This window comes from Tachysurus fulvidraco, chromosome 6 (genome assembly GCF_022655615.1).
Source record: "Tachysurus fulvidraco isolate hzauxx_2018 chromosome 6, HZAU_PFXX_2.0, whole genome shotgun sequence".
NCBI lineage: Eukaryota > Metazoa > Chordata > Actinopteri > Siluriformes > Bagridae > Tachysurus > Tachysurus fulvidraco.
In genome coordinates, this window is record NC_062523.1 from 27,091,147 (window position 1) to 27,110,552 (window position 19,406).

Genomic DNA, 19,406 nt, shown 5'->3' on the forward strand with positions numbered 1-19,406 from the left:
TTGGTGATGGTGTTTATGTAGGTATGACATTAAACAAATTAGCATATCGTCATATGGGTCTTCAACCCGTGCCTTCGGGCGCATCATTGCAAACCTTATTTTGATGCTGGGCACAGTTTTTCCAGACCTTTGTGCCAAGTTAAAGTGATGTCAAGCTGTTTTAATGAATTTTTTTAGATGTATTATGGTGGATGTATTAACTTGGCAGAGTGATTAATTAATTAAATTAATTAAAGAGTGATTAATAAAAACAAATGGAATTGTTTAAGTACTGTGCATAATTTTTCTCATTTCTTTAATTATGGAATTGGAATCAGAACCGGCAATCATAAGGCAGAACTGGAACCGTAATCGGAACCGGAAAATTTCTTTTGATACCCAACCCTAGTACAGAGACATTCTTGATAAAATTCTGTTGCCATCGACCAGGATGATGATGATGAAACGAGGGTGGACATTTCAGCAAGACAGTGATCCCAAACATACAGCCAAGGAAACTCTCAATTGGTTTCAGAGAAAGAAAATAAAGCTGCTAGAATGGCCCAGCCAATCACCTGACTTGAATCCAAATGAAAATCTATGGAAATAACTAAAGATCAGAGTTCATAGAAGAGGCCCACGGAACCTTCAAGATTTGAAGACTGTTTGTGTGGAAGAATTTGCCAAAATCACATTTCAGCAATGCATGCAACTCGTTTCTCCATACAGGAGGCGTCTTGAAGCTGTCATTATCAACAAAGGCTTTTGTACAAAGTATTAAATATGTTACAGTTTCTTCAGTTTCATGTTTGTTTCAGACATCCATGGTTTGATTTCTTTGCATGTGTGGATGGTGTACTGTAAATTTCATGTCAATAGCACCTTTAGAAATAAATTTACTGAGAAAAATGGTGACGTGTTCAATACTTATTTTACCCGCTGTAAATGTGACTTCCCTTTCTTGTCCCCGATTATTTGAGTAGGTATCAGGTCTTGGGTTTGGTTTTGAAATTTATTTGGGCTGGAAATGTAGAATTGAACATTGTATCTTACATGGTTTGTGATATTAGCTCTTCTGTGTGTGTCTCACTGGTGATGGGTAACACATTTGCTATGTTGAAGACAGTAGAACAAAGGTAATTATAAACCCACTCAAATGGTCTGCTAGACTCTACACTGGATGGTCTTGATTACCAACTGAATATTACATTACTCATAATGTTGCAATTGGTCAGAAGGTTATCTCCTTTAAATTATGCAATAGGTTACTATATAGCAAATTTTACATCTGCCACATAAAATTTTGTGGTCACTGCTACAGACTGATCAGGTCAACTGAAGTCATCCTATTAAGGTTTGCATTATTTTGAAAATAACTTGTTTTTAGACTTAATTTCAAAATTTTGTTTGATATTTACATTTCTGTTTAAACAAAATGCCTCTTGTAAAAAAAAATTTGTTTTCTTCTCTGTCTCATTGATTTGGCTTTCCTGCTCACCTTCCATTCGTGCTTTTCTGATGTTCCTTCTGTCCATCTGTCCTGTAGATATTTCAGGTCCAGAAGGTAGGACCCTTGCTTGTCCATATGGGCCAACTCTAGATATATTGGCACCCTTTATGGAAATGAATACAAATTTTAAACATTTAGTGTCATAAATTATTCTAATAGAAGATTTGGATTTTTGTGTGTTTTATATAATTTGTTGTTTATACTCTTGCAAGGTGCCAATAAATCAGAAGTTGACTGTAGATCTGCATCTGTAACAACATGATTTTTTATATATCGCCAGTATTATCTGTGCACACTTTATAAATATCACAGATAGTCATTGGAAAAAAATTGTACACGGCTCTGAAATCTGTCAAGGCCTAAATAACAATTGCGTGGTCCTCACAAACTTCTACTAACAGACAAATGAATTAATTGTATGAATTTTTCCCCAAAAAGTAAACTACCATTAAAAAATGATGTATTATATAATGATATATTTATTTATGATGTAATGTCATTAACATTACAAAATCCAGAGGGAAAAATAAATGCACCTTATAATTCAGTACCATGTAGAACTACATGTAGCAGATTCTTTCTTTCAGTTTAGCAGTCTCTCACATACTTTTGTAAAAACTTTGGCCCACTCTTCTTTACAACATTGCATCAAGTCAAGTGGCTTTATTATTATTTCAATCCTGTACATCTGGTACGGTACACAGTGAGACAAAACAACATCCCTCCTGACCATGAAGCTGCAAAAAAAAACAAAAAACGTATCACCTTCATATGTCATCTGAGGTTATTTTCATGTTTAAAGAAGTTGACGAGGACTAGACAAATGTCATTTTAGCCCTGATAAATAGAAAGATTGAACTGAAGGAGGGTGTATCTTTTTTTTCTCATGAATGTAAAAAACAACATTTAAAAGCCTTCACTTTGCATTAGAAACAAGGGTTTTTTTCTATCTTAATGTTCCCCCCCCTTTTTTGTTTTGTTCTGCCCTTTGTTTCCATGTGCAATCCTTCCTCAGAAGTACTATGGTCTGGAAAACCTGGAAAACAAATGGGGGGACATTGAGCAGTGGATGGTATTGCTAGATATTTTTTTGTGGAGAACATCTCTGGTAGCTAATTTCTCTCTCTCTCTTTCTTTCTTTCTCTCTCTCTCTCTCTCTCTCTCTCTCTCTCTCTCTCTCTCTCTCTCTCTCTCTCTATATATATATATATATATATATCTATATATATATATATATATCTATATATATATATATATCTATAATATCTTTGTGTATGTGTTTCAAAAAATTAGGTTTCAATTTGACTGAATTGCAGTACTTTCATCAAAATGCTGTAGTGTATGGCATTATAAGATCCATTAGCAAGAGTGAGCACTTTTTATACCTTTATTGATTTATATTGATACAATATTGTATTGCAATATTGTTTTAATGACTGATCAGAGTAAGAATAGAAAGTTTGTATAGGAGGGTATTTATATCATGTGTTAATGGTTAACTGTTTCTGTGCTACATTTTAAATGAAGTGAAATCACATCAGCTAATTTTTAAAAAATATTGAGCAAATGGTATAGGACACATCATTGTTAGCGGATATTGTTAGGATATATAATTGACATTTATGCTGAACAGTAGAGTTTATTCAACCCACTACTCCATTTAAGGAATTAAAGGCACAGTGCCCCATTGGTTTTTTTTTCTTCAAATCTCTTCTTTATTGATATTGAAATATTTATGGACCTGACAGTATGCATGTACAAAAAAAAAAAATTCTGTGAATCGGGTTATATTCTCTTTGTATTTCCTTTACTTTTTGCTTTTCTCCCTCTATTTTTTTCTTCCTTTTTTTGGTCCTAACAGGAGGACAGTGAGCGGTATACACGCCACTCAGAGAGACATGTTTCGGTTTGTATATCCTTCTCTTCTTTTCCTTCACCTGCTGATTCTTAATTGTGCTTTCTGTCTTTTTTTTTATCTTACCCTGGCTCATTGCAGGTTGTTGAATCCTTTAGCATACGTGCATAAAAATATGCAACCCTTACTGCAGCAGCACAAACTAATATCTGTTTTAATAAATCTGTTGTGTAAAGATGTCATGTAGCTTTCAATCATTATGAATAATAATAGGCTCCTGTGCTCATGCCACATAATGCAGATTTTTTTTAGCATCATTAACATTTTACATGAGCATGAGTTCATGAACTCAGAGTAGTTCTGGCAGTACCATGCAGTGTATCTTGATGTTATAAAAAATACTAAAACTCGTAAAAAAACTAATAAGTTGTGATTCAGCTTGTTCGGCTCAGCTATATAACATGCGAAAAAACCTCAAAATGTTGGAAACGGCTTGTCTAAATTTATAATCTGATCTTTTTTGTTTTTTTTTGATCTACGTGTCTTTACAGGTGTCAGATGATGAAGATTGTATGTCATTGGGGAGCAGGACCAGTGTGCGGGTGAGTGGACAGTAATTTATATTTATTTCTTTATTTCTCAGTAACACAAGAGAAACACACACTGTATAGATGGTTGAGCTTCCACTGCAAGTGTTAAATTCACCTGTATCAATTTATACACCGATTATAAGTGTGTGCATTGCCATTCTGTCCTGCCAGATTAGAAATACCATCATATGAATGGAATAACACCTATTTTTGCATGAGCAAATTGTTTAAAAATATGATCATATGATTAAAAGTAATTTTCTTCATGTTATGGACCTGTCGTTTTTATGAGGAATTTGAGTTATCATTAGGGATGCACCGATACCACTTTTTCTCTTACGATCTGATTTCGATACCAGAGTTTGCCAGTCTCGGCCGATACAGATCCAATCCGATATCTATGTTCTTTTATACCTTTAAAACTAATAGAATGTATACAACTCGCTTAGTTATTAAGATTTATTTGTTTCAAAGAAATACAAAAATGCCCATTACTGGATGAAAAATGAAAACACAAGAAACCTTAAAATGCAGTAGCAAACAGTACTTTTAACAGTTAGTGGTATAACAATCTAAACCACATATAATGCAATTATTAAATTAAATTCTTTTCTGAAGAAAAGGCAACATTTTAAAGTGAATCTTAAATTAGAACTCTTGAAACATAATGCAAAATGTATTAAACAGTAAACCTTGCTCTCATCAAAAAAAAAAGTGCAATGCAACATTGCAACAACAAATGGAACAACCATGTCTACGTATGTAGACGTCACGACATAAACCTGTTTCAGGATTCGCCCCGACTTCTCCGCTTACCTTCCGGGGCCACGGGCGACACTCACCTCCACGCCCTCTCCCCTGTCCCCCTTTGTCCTGCACCCGGTTCTCCCCCTCTCGGGGGGGTTTTCCGGTGGGGACGGGGCATCCGTTAGGGTCATCTGCTTTGACGGATCATCCTTTTTCCGCTTAACTTGTGCGACCTCCGTGTTTTCTTGCATGATGCTTCTGAAGATGCTTGATTAAATTTGTCGTATTGTAAATCTTGAAACTTTGGCTTTACAGACATTACAGTTTGCAGTGCTACACTCTGCAGAATCAAGTATAAAATACTTCCTAATGAGCGGCATGTTTAATGCGCTGAGGTAAATGGAAAGGGTGCCTGCTAAACGTGCCTGTCTGTCGCAGGCAGTTGTGCAACATATTTCCTATAAAATGTATTATATATTAAATTGCATTAATGAAAATAAATGTGTATTTTTCTTATAAGTTTAAGCAATAGTCTATGATGTTTGAAGTTCATTAATTAAGCACCATGGGTATCGGATTTGGATCGGTCACGCACCACCGATACCCGATTCACTCAAAATGCTTGGATCGGCGTCGATGCCGACCCAAAATATCGGATCAGTGCATCCCTAGTTATTGTTTGACGTTTTTAAGTTTAGCCATAAACTTGGTCCTGTTTCTTTGTATAGTTGGATTTGGAGTCAGTTGATTCACAGATTGGGGTAAGAATTATGCAAATGCTTTTTGAGAATGAGGATTTTATCAGTAACTGAATGACTGCCTGATGTAAATCAGTGGTTCTCAACTGTAGCCCTTCCTATTTTTCCTTACTCTAACTCTAACACACCTATTATAACTAAAAAGCTCAATTCCAGGTCGTTCTTACATTAATTTTGGTGTTTTTAGGGATAACACAAAAAAATATGTTCACAGCTACTCTGTGATCAGGGCTCCTGTGTTACAGTCTGATGGTGACTTTAGCTACATGTTTTAAAATTGAACATTTTGTAGAATGGGGAATTGGTTTCTTTTGCGTTTCTTCTTTGTTTTTTGTGCTTTGTTTTTTTGTTCTTTTTTTAGTAAACTATTATACAAGGTTCTTATTCTGGTACTATGAAGAATACTAAACTGTTGTAACTTCAGAGCATAAGCATTGATCTGGTCTGGCAAACAACCATCTTGTATAAACACAAATACCTGAGCTGTGGACTTTATTTGTAGCTCTAATTATAAACAGCCTGAGAAAATGGGAAAAGAGAGTCACACTTTCTTCAGTTCATAACACTGGTGTGGTCCTCAATAACTTGTATAAACAAACAACCAACAATCAAAAAAAAAAAAAGAAATTACAGGTGTAGTAATTTTTCCAGAAAAATAAAACCACATTCAGAAACCAGGTGGGAAATATAAAATTCACCCTATTTAATAATTTATGACTTTTAAGAACAATAACTTGAAATAAATGTTTTTTTTTGTAAGAGTTTATCAGTCTTTCCTGTGGAGAGAAATGTTGATGCACTTTTTTTTTTTTTTTTTTTTTTTTACACAACATTGCTTCAGTACACTGTTTGATTTATTGTTTGTATACAGCTTTCTGAAGATCCCATCGCAGCATCTCACTGGGGTTGAGCTCTGGATTTTTCTTGGCTTACATTTGTCTTAAGAAAATTCTGGTATACAATTATATAAACTTTCCCAGGTCCTGTGGCTACAAAACAAGGCCATATCTCCACACCTCCAGCACAGTGCGTGACATGAGTTGCTTTGCATTATACAGTCAGACCTTGGGATTAATCTGCCAGGACATTGAGTTTCCACTTGTCTTGAAGGCTCCTCATTTGTACACAATCTTTCTTGTTGTTCATTGGTGACAACTGACAGTCACACTTCTTGAAGATTAACTAATCCTGTGCATTTATTTAGTAATACATTGCTGCTATTTCCTCTCTTTAAAAAAATAACATGTACTTATTTTTACCACCTTTTTGAAAGTTGTTTTTTAGGGACAATAGCTACGTATCAAAATCTTAAATGTTGCATTACCAAAAATGGTGAGGACCATACAATCTTTGATTATTCTTCTACTTCTCTAACTCATTATTGTATTTCTATACAATGATGAGAATACTGCATGACTTCCTAGCATTTTACTGTTTGGCTTTTAGTGAATTTGGCATATTAAACCAGGTCTTCAACACAGTTGTAACCTGGATTGAACAACAGTTTGCCTTATTCTAATATATTTCTATGTTTTCCCCCCCACAATCCATCAAACATAGCTATCCCATACATCTTTATTTAATTCTCACCAGAGCACAAAGAAGAAGAAAAAGAAGATGAAGATCTCTTCTGATATTGTATGTCAACCACATTGAAGAGACAGTGTCTCAAAGTTTTTTAAGCACATATTTGCCTATTTCACTGGTGGAAAAAGCATTAATGTCGCATGTCCCTTTGTACCATTATTTTTCCCCCAACAGAGTAACGGCTACGACAATGATTACAGAACAAATTCCAGTCGGGTTAGTATCACCACTAACCATGTGCCGAAAGGTCTTTTGTATGCTTTAGAAAATCACACTGTTATTTAAGTAATTTTCAGCATGACTTTTATTTGATGAATATATTTCATGAAGCATGAACTCACATTCAGCAATTTCTTCACTAGAAGATGTTCTGTTGCAAAACTGGAGTGAAATACATAGGTTGTCTCAGAAGGAGGCTAATAATCATGTACGTTGTATTATAGATGACACTGCGAGTGTTGGGTTCTAACTGTGGACACATTGTCATGGGAATCACTTAGCTCATGTATTCTGAAAAGGGTAGATGGTGTCTCCTCCAAGCTTCAGCTTCTCAGTTATGTTGCATTAGCAAGGGGGGGAGGGTGTGTCGGTTGAGACTTAGGTAGTATCAGTTTGTCAGAGTCAGTTATCCAATGCAGTTGGATTTGAAATAATTAATTATAGATTAATTATGCACCAAAGCTTAACCTTTATCATCTTTTGACAACCTAAACACTGAAATGAAGTCAAATTTTCAAACATGTGCCTTTAATGAGTTTGAAGAGATGCTTGTATAGCAGCATCTTGGTTGACAGCTCCATGCAGAACAATTTTTTTTTTCTTAGGTTTGTGCATGTTGATTTTCCTCCTCTGGACACTTAAGACCACATACAGTGAGGGAATAAATGATTAGATCCCCTGATGATTTTGTATGTTTGCTCAGTGAAAAAGAAATGATCAGTCTATAATTTTAATGCTTTTAATGGTATACTCAGTGAGAGACAGAATAAATCCAGAACAACACATTTCAAAAAAGTTATAAATTGATTTGGATTTTATTGAGTGTGAAAAATATTTGACCCCATTGCAAAACATGACTTAGTACTTAGTACAAAACCCTTTTTGGCAATCACAGAGGTCACAGACATTTTTTGTATTTGGCACCAGGTTTGCACACATTTTTGTCCCACAAAATTTTGGATTTTGTCCCACTCCTTGAAGGTAGAGTCTCCGATATTTGAGAAATGCTTCTGAAAACTTAGGCCACCAAACAAAACAAAAATCAAAACAATCGTGTATCCAATGAGCAGTAAGGGGCGGGTCTTGTCAATATGGGCGGAGAGAGTGTTCAGTGCGCATGTGCGCACATATTCACAGATTCGAAATTTCGAATTTCCCGAGTCAATAGCTCCTGTTACTAGCAAAACGTGGTTGTAGCTGCCTCTACATTACTACGATAGAAAAGAGGTGTTACTTGTGTAGTAACAGCGTTTAGCTCAGGAGTTATTGACTCGGGAAACTGTGAATACGCGGCCAACTTCTTGCTCCTTCAGTTCTCTCCAGCGCTGGAAAGCTGCTCCTATATTAACACGGTCCTACTTCTTGCCTTATCGTAAGCCTTTCTTCGCTTTCTTTCTTTGTTTTTATCCTCCATGTCAATGTTAAAATCGATTTCTGCTAATGTCACACATGTGCACTGAACGCCCATATTGACAAGACACGCTCCTTTCTGCTCATTGGCTACAAGTTTGTTTTGATTTTTGTTTAGTTTGTCGTCTCGACTCCGTTTTCTGAAGCATTTCTCAAATATCGGAGATTTTCTCAAATTAAAGGTTTAAGGTTTTGAAGCTGATGTTTGGCAGCTCGAACCTTCAGCTCCCTCCACAGATTTTCGATGGGATTAAGGTCTGGAGACTGTCTAAGCCACTCCGGACCTTAATGTGCTTCTTCTTGAGCTACTCCTTTGTTGCCTTGGTTGTGTTTTTTGGCTCATTTAGATTTAGATTTAAAACATGTATTGTCATATGCACAGTAAGGAAACAAGTTTCCCAAGAAAATCTTTGTTTTCCGTTCACAGTGAATGCCCAACAAGTAAAAAAAAACTATGTAAAAAAAGTAAAATTAAGTAAAAATCAAACACGCACACAAATACAAACACAAACATAATCTTTTTAAAAAGAAACTATGCAGAAGATAGACTATGTAAACATGTACAGACAGATGCCAGTCTATATATTTCTAAGTGTACAATTTTTCCTTGTGAGATGCGACGCAGTCATGCGTGAACAATATATAGAGGATGGGACTGAAAACACATACCTATGGGGTGCCAATGATTGTTGTGATGGTGGCTGAGGTTCTTTTTCCAATTCTGCTAGTCAGGAAGTTCAGAAGCCATTTGCAGAGTTAGGGGTGTAGTCCTAGTGCAGACAGTTTGTGGGTGAGTTTTTGGAGGATGACCGTGTTGAGGGCGGAACTGTAGTCAGTAAAGAGCATCCTGATGTAGGTGTTCTTGTCTTCCAGTTATGAGTGGCATTTGAGGAGGGCCTGTTCTCTCTCAAAATACTTCATGATGATTGGAGTGAGTGCTACTGGTCTGTAATCATTCAGACAGGTGAAGGGGCATTTCTTGGGAAGGGGGAAGATGTTTGTGGTCTTGTAGCAGGTGAGTACAGTTCTCTGACTGAAGGAGAAGTTGAAGATAAAGGTGAGTACATCAGCCAGCTCCGTAGCACAAGCTCTGAGGGCCCCCCCAGGGATATCGTCTGGCCCCCTCTGCCTTATTGGGGTCGATCTTCCACACAGTGTTTTGTGTACCATAGCTGATGATACAGTAGGAGGGGAGAATGGGGGTTGTTGAGAGGTCTTGAAGCAAGCGCAGACGTTGTTGAGGTCATCTGACAGGCTGTCTTAGGGGCTGATAGTATGGCTTGCGCTGGATCTGTAGTCTGTGATGTGCTACAGGAATCAGCATTAGAATAGAAACTAAACAGCTTCTCTCTGTCTCTTGGCCACTGTAACAGCATTTTCAGTCCTTACACAGAAGTGAATGCAAATGATTGAGCACGTAGCATGAGCCCGTAGCACGAGGAGTACCTGACTGTTAATCCAGGGCCTTTGATTCGGGAACCTCCTGACTTGTATGGTGGGTACGATGTTATCAACACAAGCATTAATGTACCCAGTCACATACATAGAAAAGTCCTTCTGAGTTGCTGCAGCTTAAAACACATCCCAGTCAGAGCAAATCAGTCCTGCAAGATGCCTGTCGGTTCCAGATCTTAATCTGTTTGGTGACAGGGTTTGTTCTTTGAGTCTTTGGCTGTAAGCTGGGTCCTGTATTCACCAGGAGTGTTACTGTAAACATTGTCCAGCATGTTCTTATTGCAGGTGGGAATGTCCACATGTTGGTCATACTTGGAAAGCACAGTTCGTAAATTGCACTGATTAAAGTCACCAGCGACGATAAAAACAGCATTAGGATAACCAATCTCTGAAGTGCTAAAAACATTGTGTTTACATCATTGCCTGTGGAGTTGGCTCGTGAAGGAATGTAAACAGTAAATTTACTTGGTAGATAGTAGGGTATGGCATTTCAGCAATAAAAACTCCAGATCTGGTGAACAGTGCTTTTAAACAGTCTGTATCTCCCCACCATGAGTTGTTGATAAACACACACACTTACCCCTTTAGTGTTACCCGGAAGCTGCAGTTTTGTAACCATGGTGTATTGAGTGAGTCTGCAACTAAACAGAGAAAACACGTCTACCTCGGGGATTCCATGAAGAGATGCTGGAATACCCATCCAAAACCCATTTTCAATGCCATGGCTGAGGGAAGGTGGTGTTCTCACAAAATTTGAGGGTACATGGCCCTGCCCTTTGATGTGGTGAAGTTGTCTTTTCCCCTTATCAGGAAAACACCTCAAATCATAATGTTTCCACCTCAATGTTTGACAGTGGGGATGGTGTTCTTGGGGACATAGGCAGCATTCCTTGTCCTCCAAACACAACAAGCTGAGTTGATGCCAAAGAGCTCGAATTTGGTCTCACCTGAACACAACACTTTCACCCAGTTCTCCCCTAAATCATTCAGATGTTCATTGGCAAACTTCAAATGGGCCTGTACATGTGCTTTCTTGAGCAGAGGGACCTTGTGGGTGTTGCAGGATTTCAATCCTTTACGGCAAAGTGGGTTACCAATTGTTTTCTTCGTGACTATGGTCTCAGCTGCCATGAGATCATTGACAAGATCCTCCTGTGCAGTTCTGGGCTGATTTCTCACCATTCTCATGATCATTCAAACTCCATGAGGTGAGATGTTGCATGGACCCCAGAACGAGGGAGATTGACAGATTTAGTTTTTCTATCATTTGCAAATAATTGCACCAACTGTTGTCACCTTCTTACCAGGTTGCTTGACGATGGGCTTTGTAGCCAATTCAGGCCTTGTGTAGTCTAAATTTGTGTCCCTGATATCCTTGGACAGCTCTTTGGTCTTGGCCATGGTGGAGCATTTGGAATCTGATTGATTGATTGCTTCTGTTACCTGTAAAAAAGACATCTTGGAGCCAGAAATCATGCCAATTGATACCGGATCAAATACTTCTTTCACTGATTAAGGTGCAAATAATTTTTTTGAAATGTGTTTTCTGGATTTTTTTTTGTTATACTGTCTCTCACTGTTAAAATAAACCTACCATTAAAATTATAGACTGGTCATTTCTTTGTCAGCAGGCAAACATACAAAATCAGCAGAGTATCAAATACTTTTTTCCCCTCACTGTATTTTTAGTAAGGTTCAATTCCAGAGACTAGAATTAGAGAAGATGGATATAATGTGGAGTAAAGATTCTTACATGTGCATATAACTGTTTGTACAGATCCATGTACACAGACCAGTAGTTGTTCAAAAGCAGTAGTTTGTGGTGGACCTGCGGTACCAATCTGTGACTTTCTGGCAGTCCAGCTTTTAAACTCACCACCTTATTATCATCAGCTCAGAAACTTAACCACTGAGTCTCCACAGCCCGATAGTTAAATACATTTATTTTATATATTAAACTATGTACTTCTACACTGGTATATATGTTTACTGTCAACTTTAAGTGGATACCAGTACACATACTTATTTATGCAGTTATCCAATTAGCGAATCATGTAGCAGCAGGACCATGTGTACTGGCATGTAGATACAGCTTTAGAGCTCTACAGCTCAGACTATTATGGACGTAGGCTCACCCAGACTGGACAGTGTTTACTACAGACTTCCTGTCAGCTCAGACCAGTCTGTTCATTCTTTTCTGATCTTCTCATCAACAATGTGCTTTAGCATGCAGATCCTCCACACAGTGAGCTTTTTGTTTTTTGCACCAATCTGTGTAAACTTTTTTTGTAAAAGTCTATTGTGTATGAAAATGTCAGGAGATCAGCGGCTTCTGAAATACTCAAACCAGCTCATTTGCTACTAACAACCATGACAAAAGTAGAAGAAATCAGATTTTTTCTTCATTCTGGAGTTTGATGTGAATATTAACTGAAGCTGTTGAGCTGCATCTCCATGGTTTTATGCATTGTGCTGCTGTCTTGTGGTTGGCTGATTGAATAACTGAATAAATAGATGGTGAGTGTACATAAAGCCTTTACGCTTCACCAGTTTTCAAACACAGCGTTTGAGTAAATGCTATGAAAATCCAGTGGAATCATGCAGGTGGCATTGCACTTGACATTTATAGCTGTCCTGTTGTAAAATTAAATGGAAACACAATGATCTTTTGAAAGCAGCAGTAGGTGTCCTTAATGAAAGTTAAAAAGACGGTTAGAAATATATATGCAGCTCACAGGAACATTTTGTGATGTGTCTGCTGTGTACATAACTATAATGATGATTTATATTAGTATTAGTTCTCTACCAAAAATACTTTCAAATCTGGTTAATGTTAACTAACAATTATTTATGATGACTTACCTGGGCAGTATGGTGTCACAGTGTGTGTGTTGCTACAGTACCTTGCAGTTCCCTGGTCCCTGATTCAATGATTTAGTAGAATATTGCAGGTTCTCACTGTGTTCATGTGGATTTCCTTTCCTTCTACCTCCCAGAAACATGCCTAAATGTGAATGAGGGTACATAAATTGGGAATAACTTTGAATATGTTAACGAACCAAAGAGTATGTTTGTGTATGTTCTCTCTCTGTTCACTCTGTCTTGTTTCTTTCATGCTTATTAGGGATCTTTATATGAAAACAGTCTCAGCGGTACATCTCTGCGCTCCAGTAGTCATACTGTAAGAAAGATGTCTGACGTTTTCTTACGTGGAAACTAACTGTGCTTGCTTTGCAAAAACATCATTTTTGCATCCATTAACATATAGGAAATAAAACACTTGGGGGCAGGCTTTTATAGGTAATTATCCACAATTGGGTATGGTGATATGACCTCAATTTGGTCTGACCTCCCTGAAGTGGATTATTTCCTGTTACATCGCATTTCATCACCTTATTCCTCTTAGACCCTGGTGATTTGTCACTGAATACAATTTTAATTTTAATGCTATTGCATGTCCACAGTTTGTATCATCACTTATGGCTATAAACAGCCATTCATAGCTATTCTCACACTCTGCATCTCTTTCAAAGGTGGTAAAACAAAACAGAAATGTGTAGCCACAAAATTCTGTCATGAAGAATCTCAAATGGCAGAAAACGTACTGGTACAAGTTGCTGACATTTGAGATTCCTTGATTATGATTATATGTTTTTGCTCTTTGAATTACGAATTGTTCTTTTATAGGCACCATCTGATTTGAGAATTCAACAGTATGTTATGAATAAAAATCAGGAATTCAACACAACATATTCGACATAAAATAATTCTGTGTTCAACACTATATGGCCAAAGGTTTGTGGACTCCTGACACCAATACATGGTTTTCCCTGAATGGTTAGATGCACACAAGATTCTTGTGTGTTCCATTTGCACTTTTCCCATGTGATCCTTCACTGGAACTGACAGTCAACAGTGTCTAACTAATGCTCCTGTAGCTGAATAAACACAAATCACCACATACATGCTCCAACATCTAGTGGAAATAAGGGTGGACCTCATTATACCAGTGAAGGGAATAAATGTGGAATGAGATGTTCAACATGGACATGTGAGTGTGATGGTCATGGGTGTCAAACTTTTGGCATGTGTGCATTTTTGCAACTGCAATTTTGCACAAATAATGTCAGCATGTGCAACAGTCAATGTGCTGTCAATTTTGTTACTATTGTAGACTTGCATTTTGCACCTTTTTATTCTCCAATGCTGAGAGTAAGAATCAGCTGTTTGGCTGATATATGATATTGTCTGACAGCTTCTATCCATGATCTGGCAATATGACAATATAGCAGCAATATTAGAATATGCTCTCGGAGATATCACTGGTATAGTGATATCTTTTGTGAATGTCTTCTGACTTACAATTTTTAACACTGATTGGACTTATTTTAACACTGGACTTATTGTATGGATTGTTGGGAGAATTCCCTATTTGCCAGAATGCCATCCCAAATAACCCCAGCCCCATTTTTTGTTTTAGTAAAAGAAGTGTGTGTGTGTGTGTGTGTGTGTGTGTGTGTGTGTGTGTGTGTGTGTGTGTTTGCTCGTTCATCACATTTCCCTAGTTGTCAGAGTATAGTGGCCTTTTGGGCTCAAGCACCAGAGCATCATCCAGAGCGAGTTCCAGATGTGCTAGCCCAGTGGTGAGCCTCCCTTTCAGCACCATTTCGCATAAGGGTTTATGGTGAAACTTAATCTAGTGTTTATTGTGATGTCACATTGTACAGCTTCTGCCATGTTGAGAGCTGAATAGGATAGTATTAATTAAATGCTGTCTATTTGTTATGATACTGGTAGCAATAAGAACTAAGTGATTACATTTTTTTAATCATTACAAGTAGATTGGTGCCACACAGATGCACCACTGGACCACAACAGAACACTACTGAGTGTAGTGCTTCACTTTAGATAAGCCCTCAAGTTAATGTTGTCCTGCATTAGCTGTAGTTATTACTTTAAGAAGTGCACTGACATTAGCTGTGTGTGTTTCTGTATATATTTTTGGTGTCTCCTGGTGGTTTCCAGGAAAATAGCAGCAGTTCAGTGGCCAGTTTTTTACGAAAGGCAGGTAGCAGCAGTGGCCTCAGAGACTTGGATCATGTGACCGTTCCTGATCTGCCAAATGTGAGTGGCAAACAGCACAGCGTGTGATTAGAATGTTTTTAATGGTGTGAAATAAACAAAAATGTTTGGTATGGCATGATCTTGCTGAAACAAGACCTGCATGGTATTGTTGTGTTTGTGTCTTTGATGCTGCATGAAACACTTGTGATTTGTCTGTTTAAATGCTTAACAGCCATTGTGAAAGACTTCATCTCTCTGCAATTATTGATGAAACGGTCATTTATCTGTCAAATATCATGGTGTCTGCAGCTTAAATATTTACGTGAAATTCTGTTGTATATTGTAGCATTTGCTTCCCATTAGCCATATTTAAATCTTGTTGTCCAGCTTGATAACAGGGCAACTAAACACTGTTCTCTGATGCATTTTGGTGTCCACTTGTGCATGCTGAAGATGCCATGCTGGCTTTCCATGCATGCTTCTCACACAACATATATTGGGATTTAATTTAGAAAATTAAACATGATTATCAGTTTACTACTGTATCTTCTGCTGTCAGTTGGCGAGAGTTTGAGGGCATGATAGATAGAATAGTGGTACAATGGGTATAGAAAAGAAAGACCCGCTTTCAAAATGATCAGCCTGAAATTTAAAAAAAAATAATTTTTTAAGCATTTATGAAATATATATTAATAATAATAATTAAAAATTCATCTTCATTGCGCACTACGGTTACAGGCTTCCACCACACGTTTAATTATTTTGTTTATTTCAGAATAAAAGGAGATATTCCTTGTGCAATGAAGCACTTGGTTGTGTTGTTTAAAGCCTTTTTCCATCCCTGGTATAGCACAGTCCATAATTCTGATGTGCAAGTTTGCTAACACCAAGTCTCACTTAATTAGATGGCAGTGCAAGGTGGAAACTGCTGAGAGAGGCTACCTCTGAAGAAGTTACAAGACTTTAGATTAGTCATTGTTACATGTGACAATATTACAAATGCTCCGAGAAAATGATTTATAAGTGAAGGTTCCAAAAAACAAGCCACTACTTAATATAAGCAAGATTAAGTCTCATTTGAGCTTTGCAAAAAGCAACTCGATTTTGAGGTCACGTGGGAGATAGTATAATGGTCAGATAAGAATAAATATAAAATTTTGGCAATGATACTAAACATCTGGCAGAAAGTCCATGCAGTTTACCGTGCCTACTGTAAAGTGTGGCAGTATAGTGTCCTGTTGTGGGAGTGTTTCTCTTCAGTAGGAAGAATGTTTGGATAGATGGGAAAATGGATGGAGTATATCCTGCTGGACTCTGCAAAAATGGTGAGGGTGTGAAGATTCACATTTCAACATCACCTGAAGTGCACCATTAAACTGACCATACGGTGACTAAAAGAGGAACAGGGAAATACAGTATGCTGCCATGCTTTATTCAGAGCACAGACTTTACTCTACTGAAAATCTATGGAATGACTTGATAAATTATAAATCCTGTTTTGTTGTGGTTTCATTTGAGGCTGTAATACAACAAAATGTAAATAATTTGAAAGTAAATAATTTTATAATTCTTTTCGTTAACTGTAATTCTTTTCTATACCCACAGTATAGTGCACACATCTCATAAGCCTAGAGTTTAGATGTTTTTTATACCTTTATTGTCATTCACTTATGTTAGCAAGCTGTTTTATGTGCGTACTTCTGTGTGCATTTGTTGTGTGAAATGCAATAAAACGTAAAATAGAAAAAAAAGCACAACTGCAGTTTCTCTCTTTTTCAAATCTTTTGCTTACAGTTGGATGATGGATTGGACAGAGATTTTTTTGAAAAGGTTAGCAACAATACTTTTTCTTCTATTAAACTTTCTGTTGAAAGGGTGGTAATAACATCTGTTATTGACAGATGTAATCCATTCATTTTCTTTTGAGGGCTCCTCTCGAGCATCTACTCTATCCACTGCTACTCTGACTTCACTGGGCGGGGCTTCCTCACGCAAAGGAAGTGGCAGTTCATCTGTCACTGCAGATACTGAGACATCCTTGCAGGATATTAAGGTACCTTCTGTGTTACTAGTTTATCCACCACTGCCCTCAACCTCTTTTATTAAGTCTTTCAAGACTTTAGTTATATAGTCACTTCCAAAAGTATTGGTGGATGAGTACACATGTGTTAAACATTTTCCAAGGATCACATTTGTGTTGCTTGTATATCATACTTTATTTTACCAGACTTTTCAATTCATAGTTTCAGTGGAGTATAGAATTGCAAAGTACTGCCTCTATTCTTGATTGAGGATAAGAATCACTCAAAATTCAAATGATGTATTTTCAGCAGCATTCAGACTGTAAATGTGATGTGAATGTTATGATGGTGTGGGAACATTGTCACCTGCAAGAGGAGATCAGATGATGAGTTTATTAACATAGTGTGGTGAACAATATCCGTAACAGACAAATTTACCACTTTATCTTGCTGTACATAGTTCTGGCCAGTAACAATCTCCCTCTCTTTCTTTATATTTGTGTTTTTATTGGTTCATGTGGCAATTTGTAAAAATCATTTAACTGGTAAATCAATGTTTTTTTGTGGATGTTTTTGTGTTATTTATGTACTTCAGACTGTCAATCTATACCTTGCTTCTGTGCTTCTGTGCAGACTTATAACCTAGAGATGATTGTAGTCAACTCCAAACATCAAGACAGTGCTCATGGCTTATCCTCAGTGTTTTACATAAACAGAGAACATGCATCTTCACTCACCTATTAAAACATACATACTACTGTGCTGTAGTTCAGCTCCATGATGTCAAAATGATGGTCTGCTGTACCACAGTTTATCTCGGCAAGCTAATCCAGTGGGTCTTTGGGTTGCAGCCATCAAACACATGACAGTGTAATAAGGGCTTTTCTGTAGGTAGTTCAACTCCCTTTCTCTTCCACACCTTGAGGCTCAGGAATGCTGTGAGACAGGGCTGCATGTACTGCTCAGTTAAATTTGCCTGATAGTTAGGCAGTTTTTAAGGTAATTATTTCATTGTATACCACCTTAGAGTTCGATAACAACAATTAAGGTTGTCAAAAATATGGCAGCACTAACGGCACAGACTTTTCTGAAACTTGTTTTCCTCCATTCATTTACCTAAGTTTTTTCTACAGTGGGTTAGACTTTGATAATAAGATAAACTGAGATGCTCAGCCTTGTCTTGTCTGTGGCCCACATGCTTTGAACATGCAGAGAATGGATTTTAATTTCTCTACACAAAAAATTATTTGAAATATTCATTGACGCTGTATGATTTCAAAAGGATCTCGTTAATCCAATGAGATTTTGAAGCTTATATAGCTTATATACTCAGTGGTATGAATTTGTAGTTATCAGATTGTTAACCCATTGCTATACAAATACATTTATGTGGGAGTAAATAAAACCAATCAAGCTTTCACGACAGCTAACACATGCACTCCTATCTCCTTGTAATGATTGTGCTGTGCACGTGTCATGATTGATGTCTCCCTTTTTCCTGTAGAGAATGTATTGTAGAAGCAGAACACTGGAACATAATCATTTGTAGTTCACAGTAAATTCTGCAATGAGTTAATCTGTTTTGCAGTACTTGTGTAAAAAAAAATGTATTACATTTTTTACAAATGATTGTTTGCTACTTGTCTCATCACTGCTGTCTCATGTCAAACTCATTTCTTCATTCTCTTTTTGCTCTTCCATGGTGTTTATTTAGGAGATTCATGAACTTAAGGATCAGATCCAGGATGTTGAGGCCAAGTACATGCAGAGCCTCAAGGAACTCAAGGTACAACACACAGTCAAAGCATTGTGGAAACTCTGATGTCAAAAAAAAATCTAAAAATAATTATTAGTTTATGGTTTTCCAGTTTTTATGCTTCAGGCTTTTACAAGACGCACCACTACAAAATCTGTTTGCTTAGATAGAAAACAAATTAATACAACCAGAACCAAAAATATTTGGACACTTACAAGGTTATAGTCCCTATCCCAAACAATAACTTTATAGATCAAGGTCCCATGTGATGTCTAATGTTGAGGTCATGTAATTAAATTAAATAACTTTTTTCTTGTCAATTCAATGTTCTAATTATATGATGCCAATGTCTGTGGGATTCACTGTTATGCTAGCAGCAATTTATAAATATGTTTATTTACCATGTTTGAGCAACAGGATATGGTAAACTGTTGCTCAAACATGGTAAATACTTT

At 37.0% G+C, this 19,406-nt stretch overlaps 1 protein-coding gene across 50 annotated transcripts in view; it reads left to right on the plus strand.

The window, feature by feature from the left end:
- lrrfip1a (leucine rich repeat (in FLII) interacting protein 1a) overlaps positions 1-19,406 on the plus strand; it is a 41,750-nt gene that overhangs the window by 10,570 nt on the left and 11,774 nt on the right. For 4 of the 50 annotated variants that reach the window (XM_047814693.1, XM_047814701.1, XM_047814688.1 and 1 more), the window contains exons 3-15: positions 1,526-1,543; positions 2,505-2,597; positions 3,351-3,395; positions 3,896-3,946; positions 5,410-5,442; positions 7,000-7,077; positions 7,201-7,242; positions 13,235-13,291; positions 14,676-14,753; positions 15,136-15,234; positions 16,969-17,004; positions 17,102-17,227; positions 18,910-18,981. In XM_047814693.1, coding sequence (XP_047670649.1) covers positions 1,526-1,543; positions 2,505-2,597; positions 3,351-3,395; positions 3,896-3,946; positions 5,410-5,442; positions 7,000-7,077; positions 7,201-7,242; positions 13,235-13,291; positions 14,676-14,753; positions 15,136-15,234; positions 16,969-17,004; positions 17,102-17,227; positions 18,910-18,981 — 828 coding nt within the window. The remainder of the gene's footprint in view (positions 1-1,525; positions 1,544-2,504; positions 2,598-3,350; positions 3,396-3,895; positions 3,947-5,409; positions 5,443-6,999; positions 7,078-7,200; positions 7,243-13,234; positions 13,292-14,675; positions 14,754-15,135; positions 15,235-16,968; positions 17,005-17,101; positions 17,228-18,909; positions 18,982-19,406) is intronic. The other 46 variants (XM_047814713.1, XM_027152314.2, XM_027152361.2 and 43 more) reach the window with 44 other exon arrangements.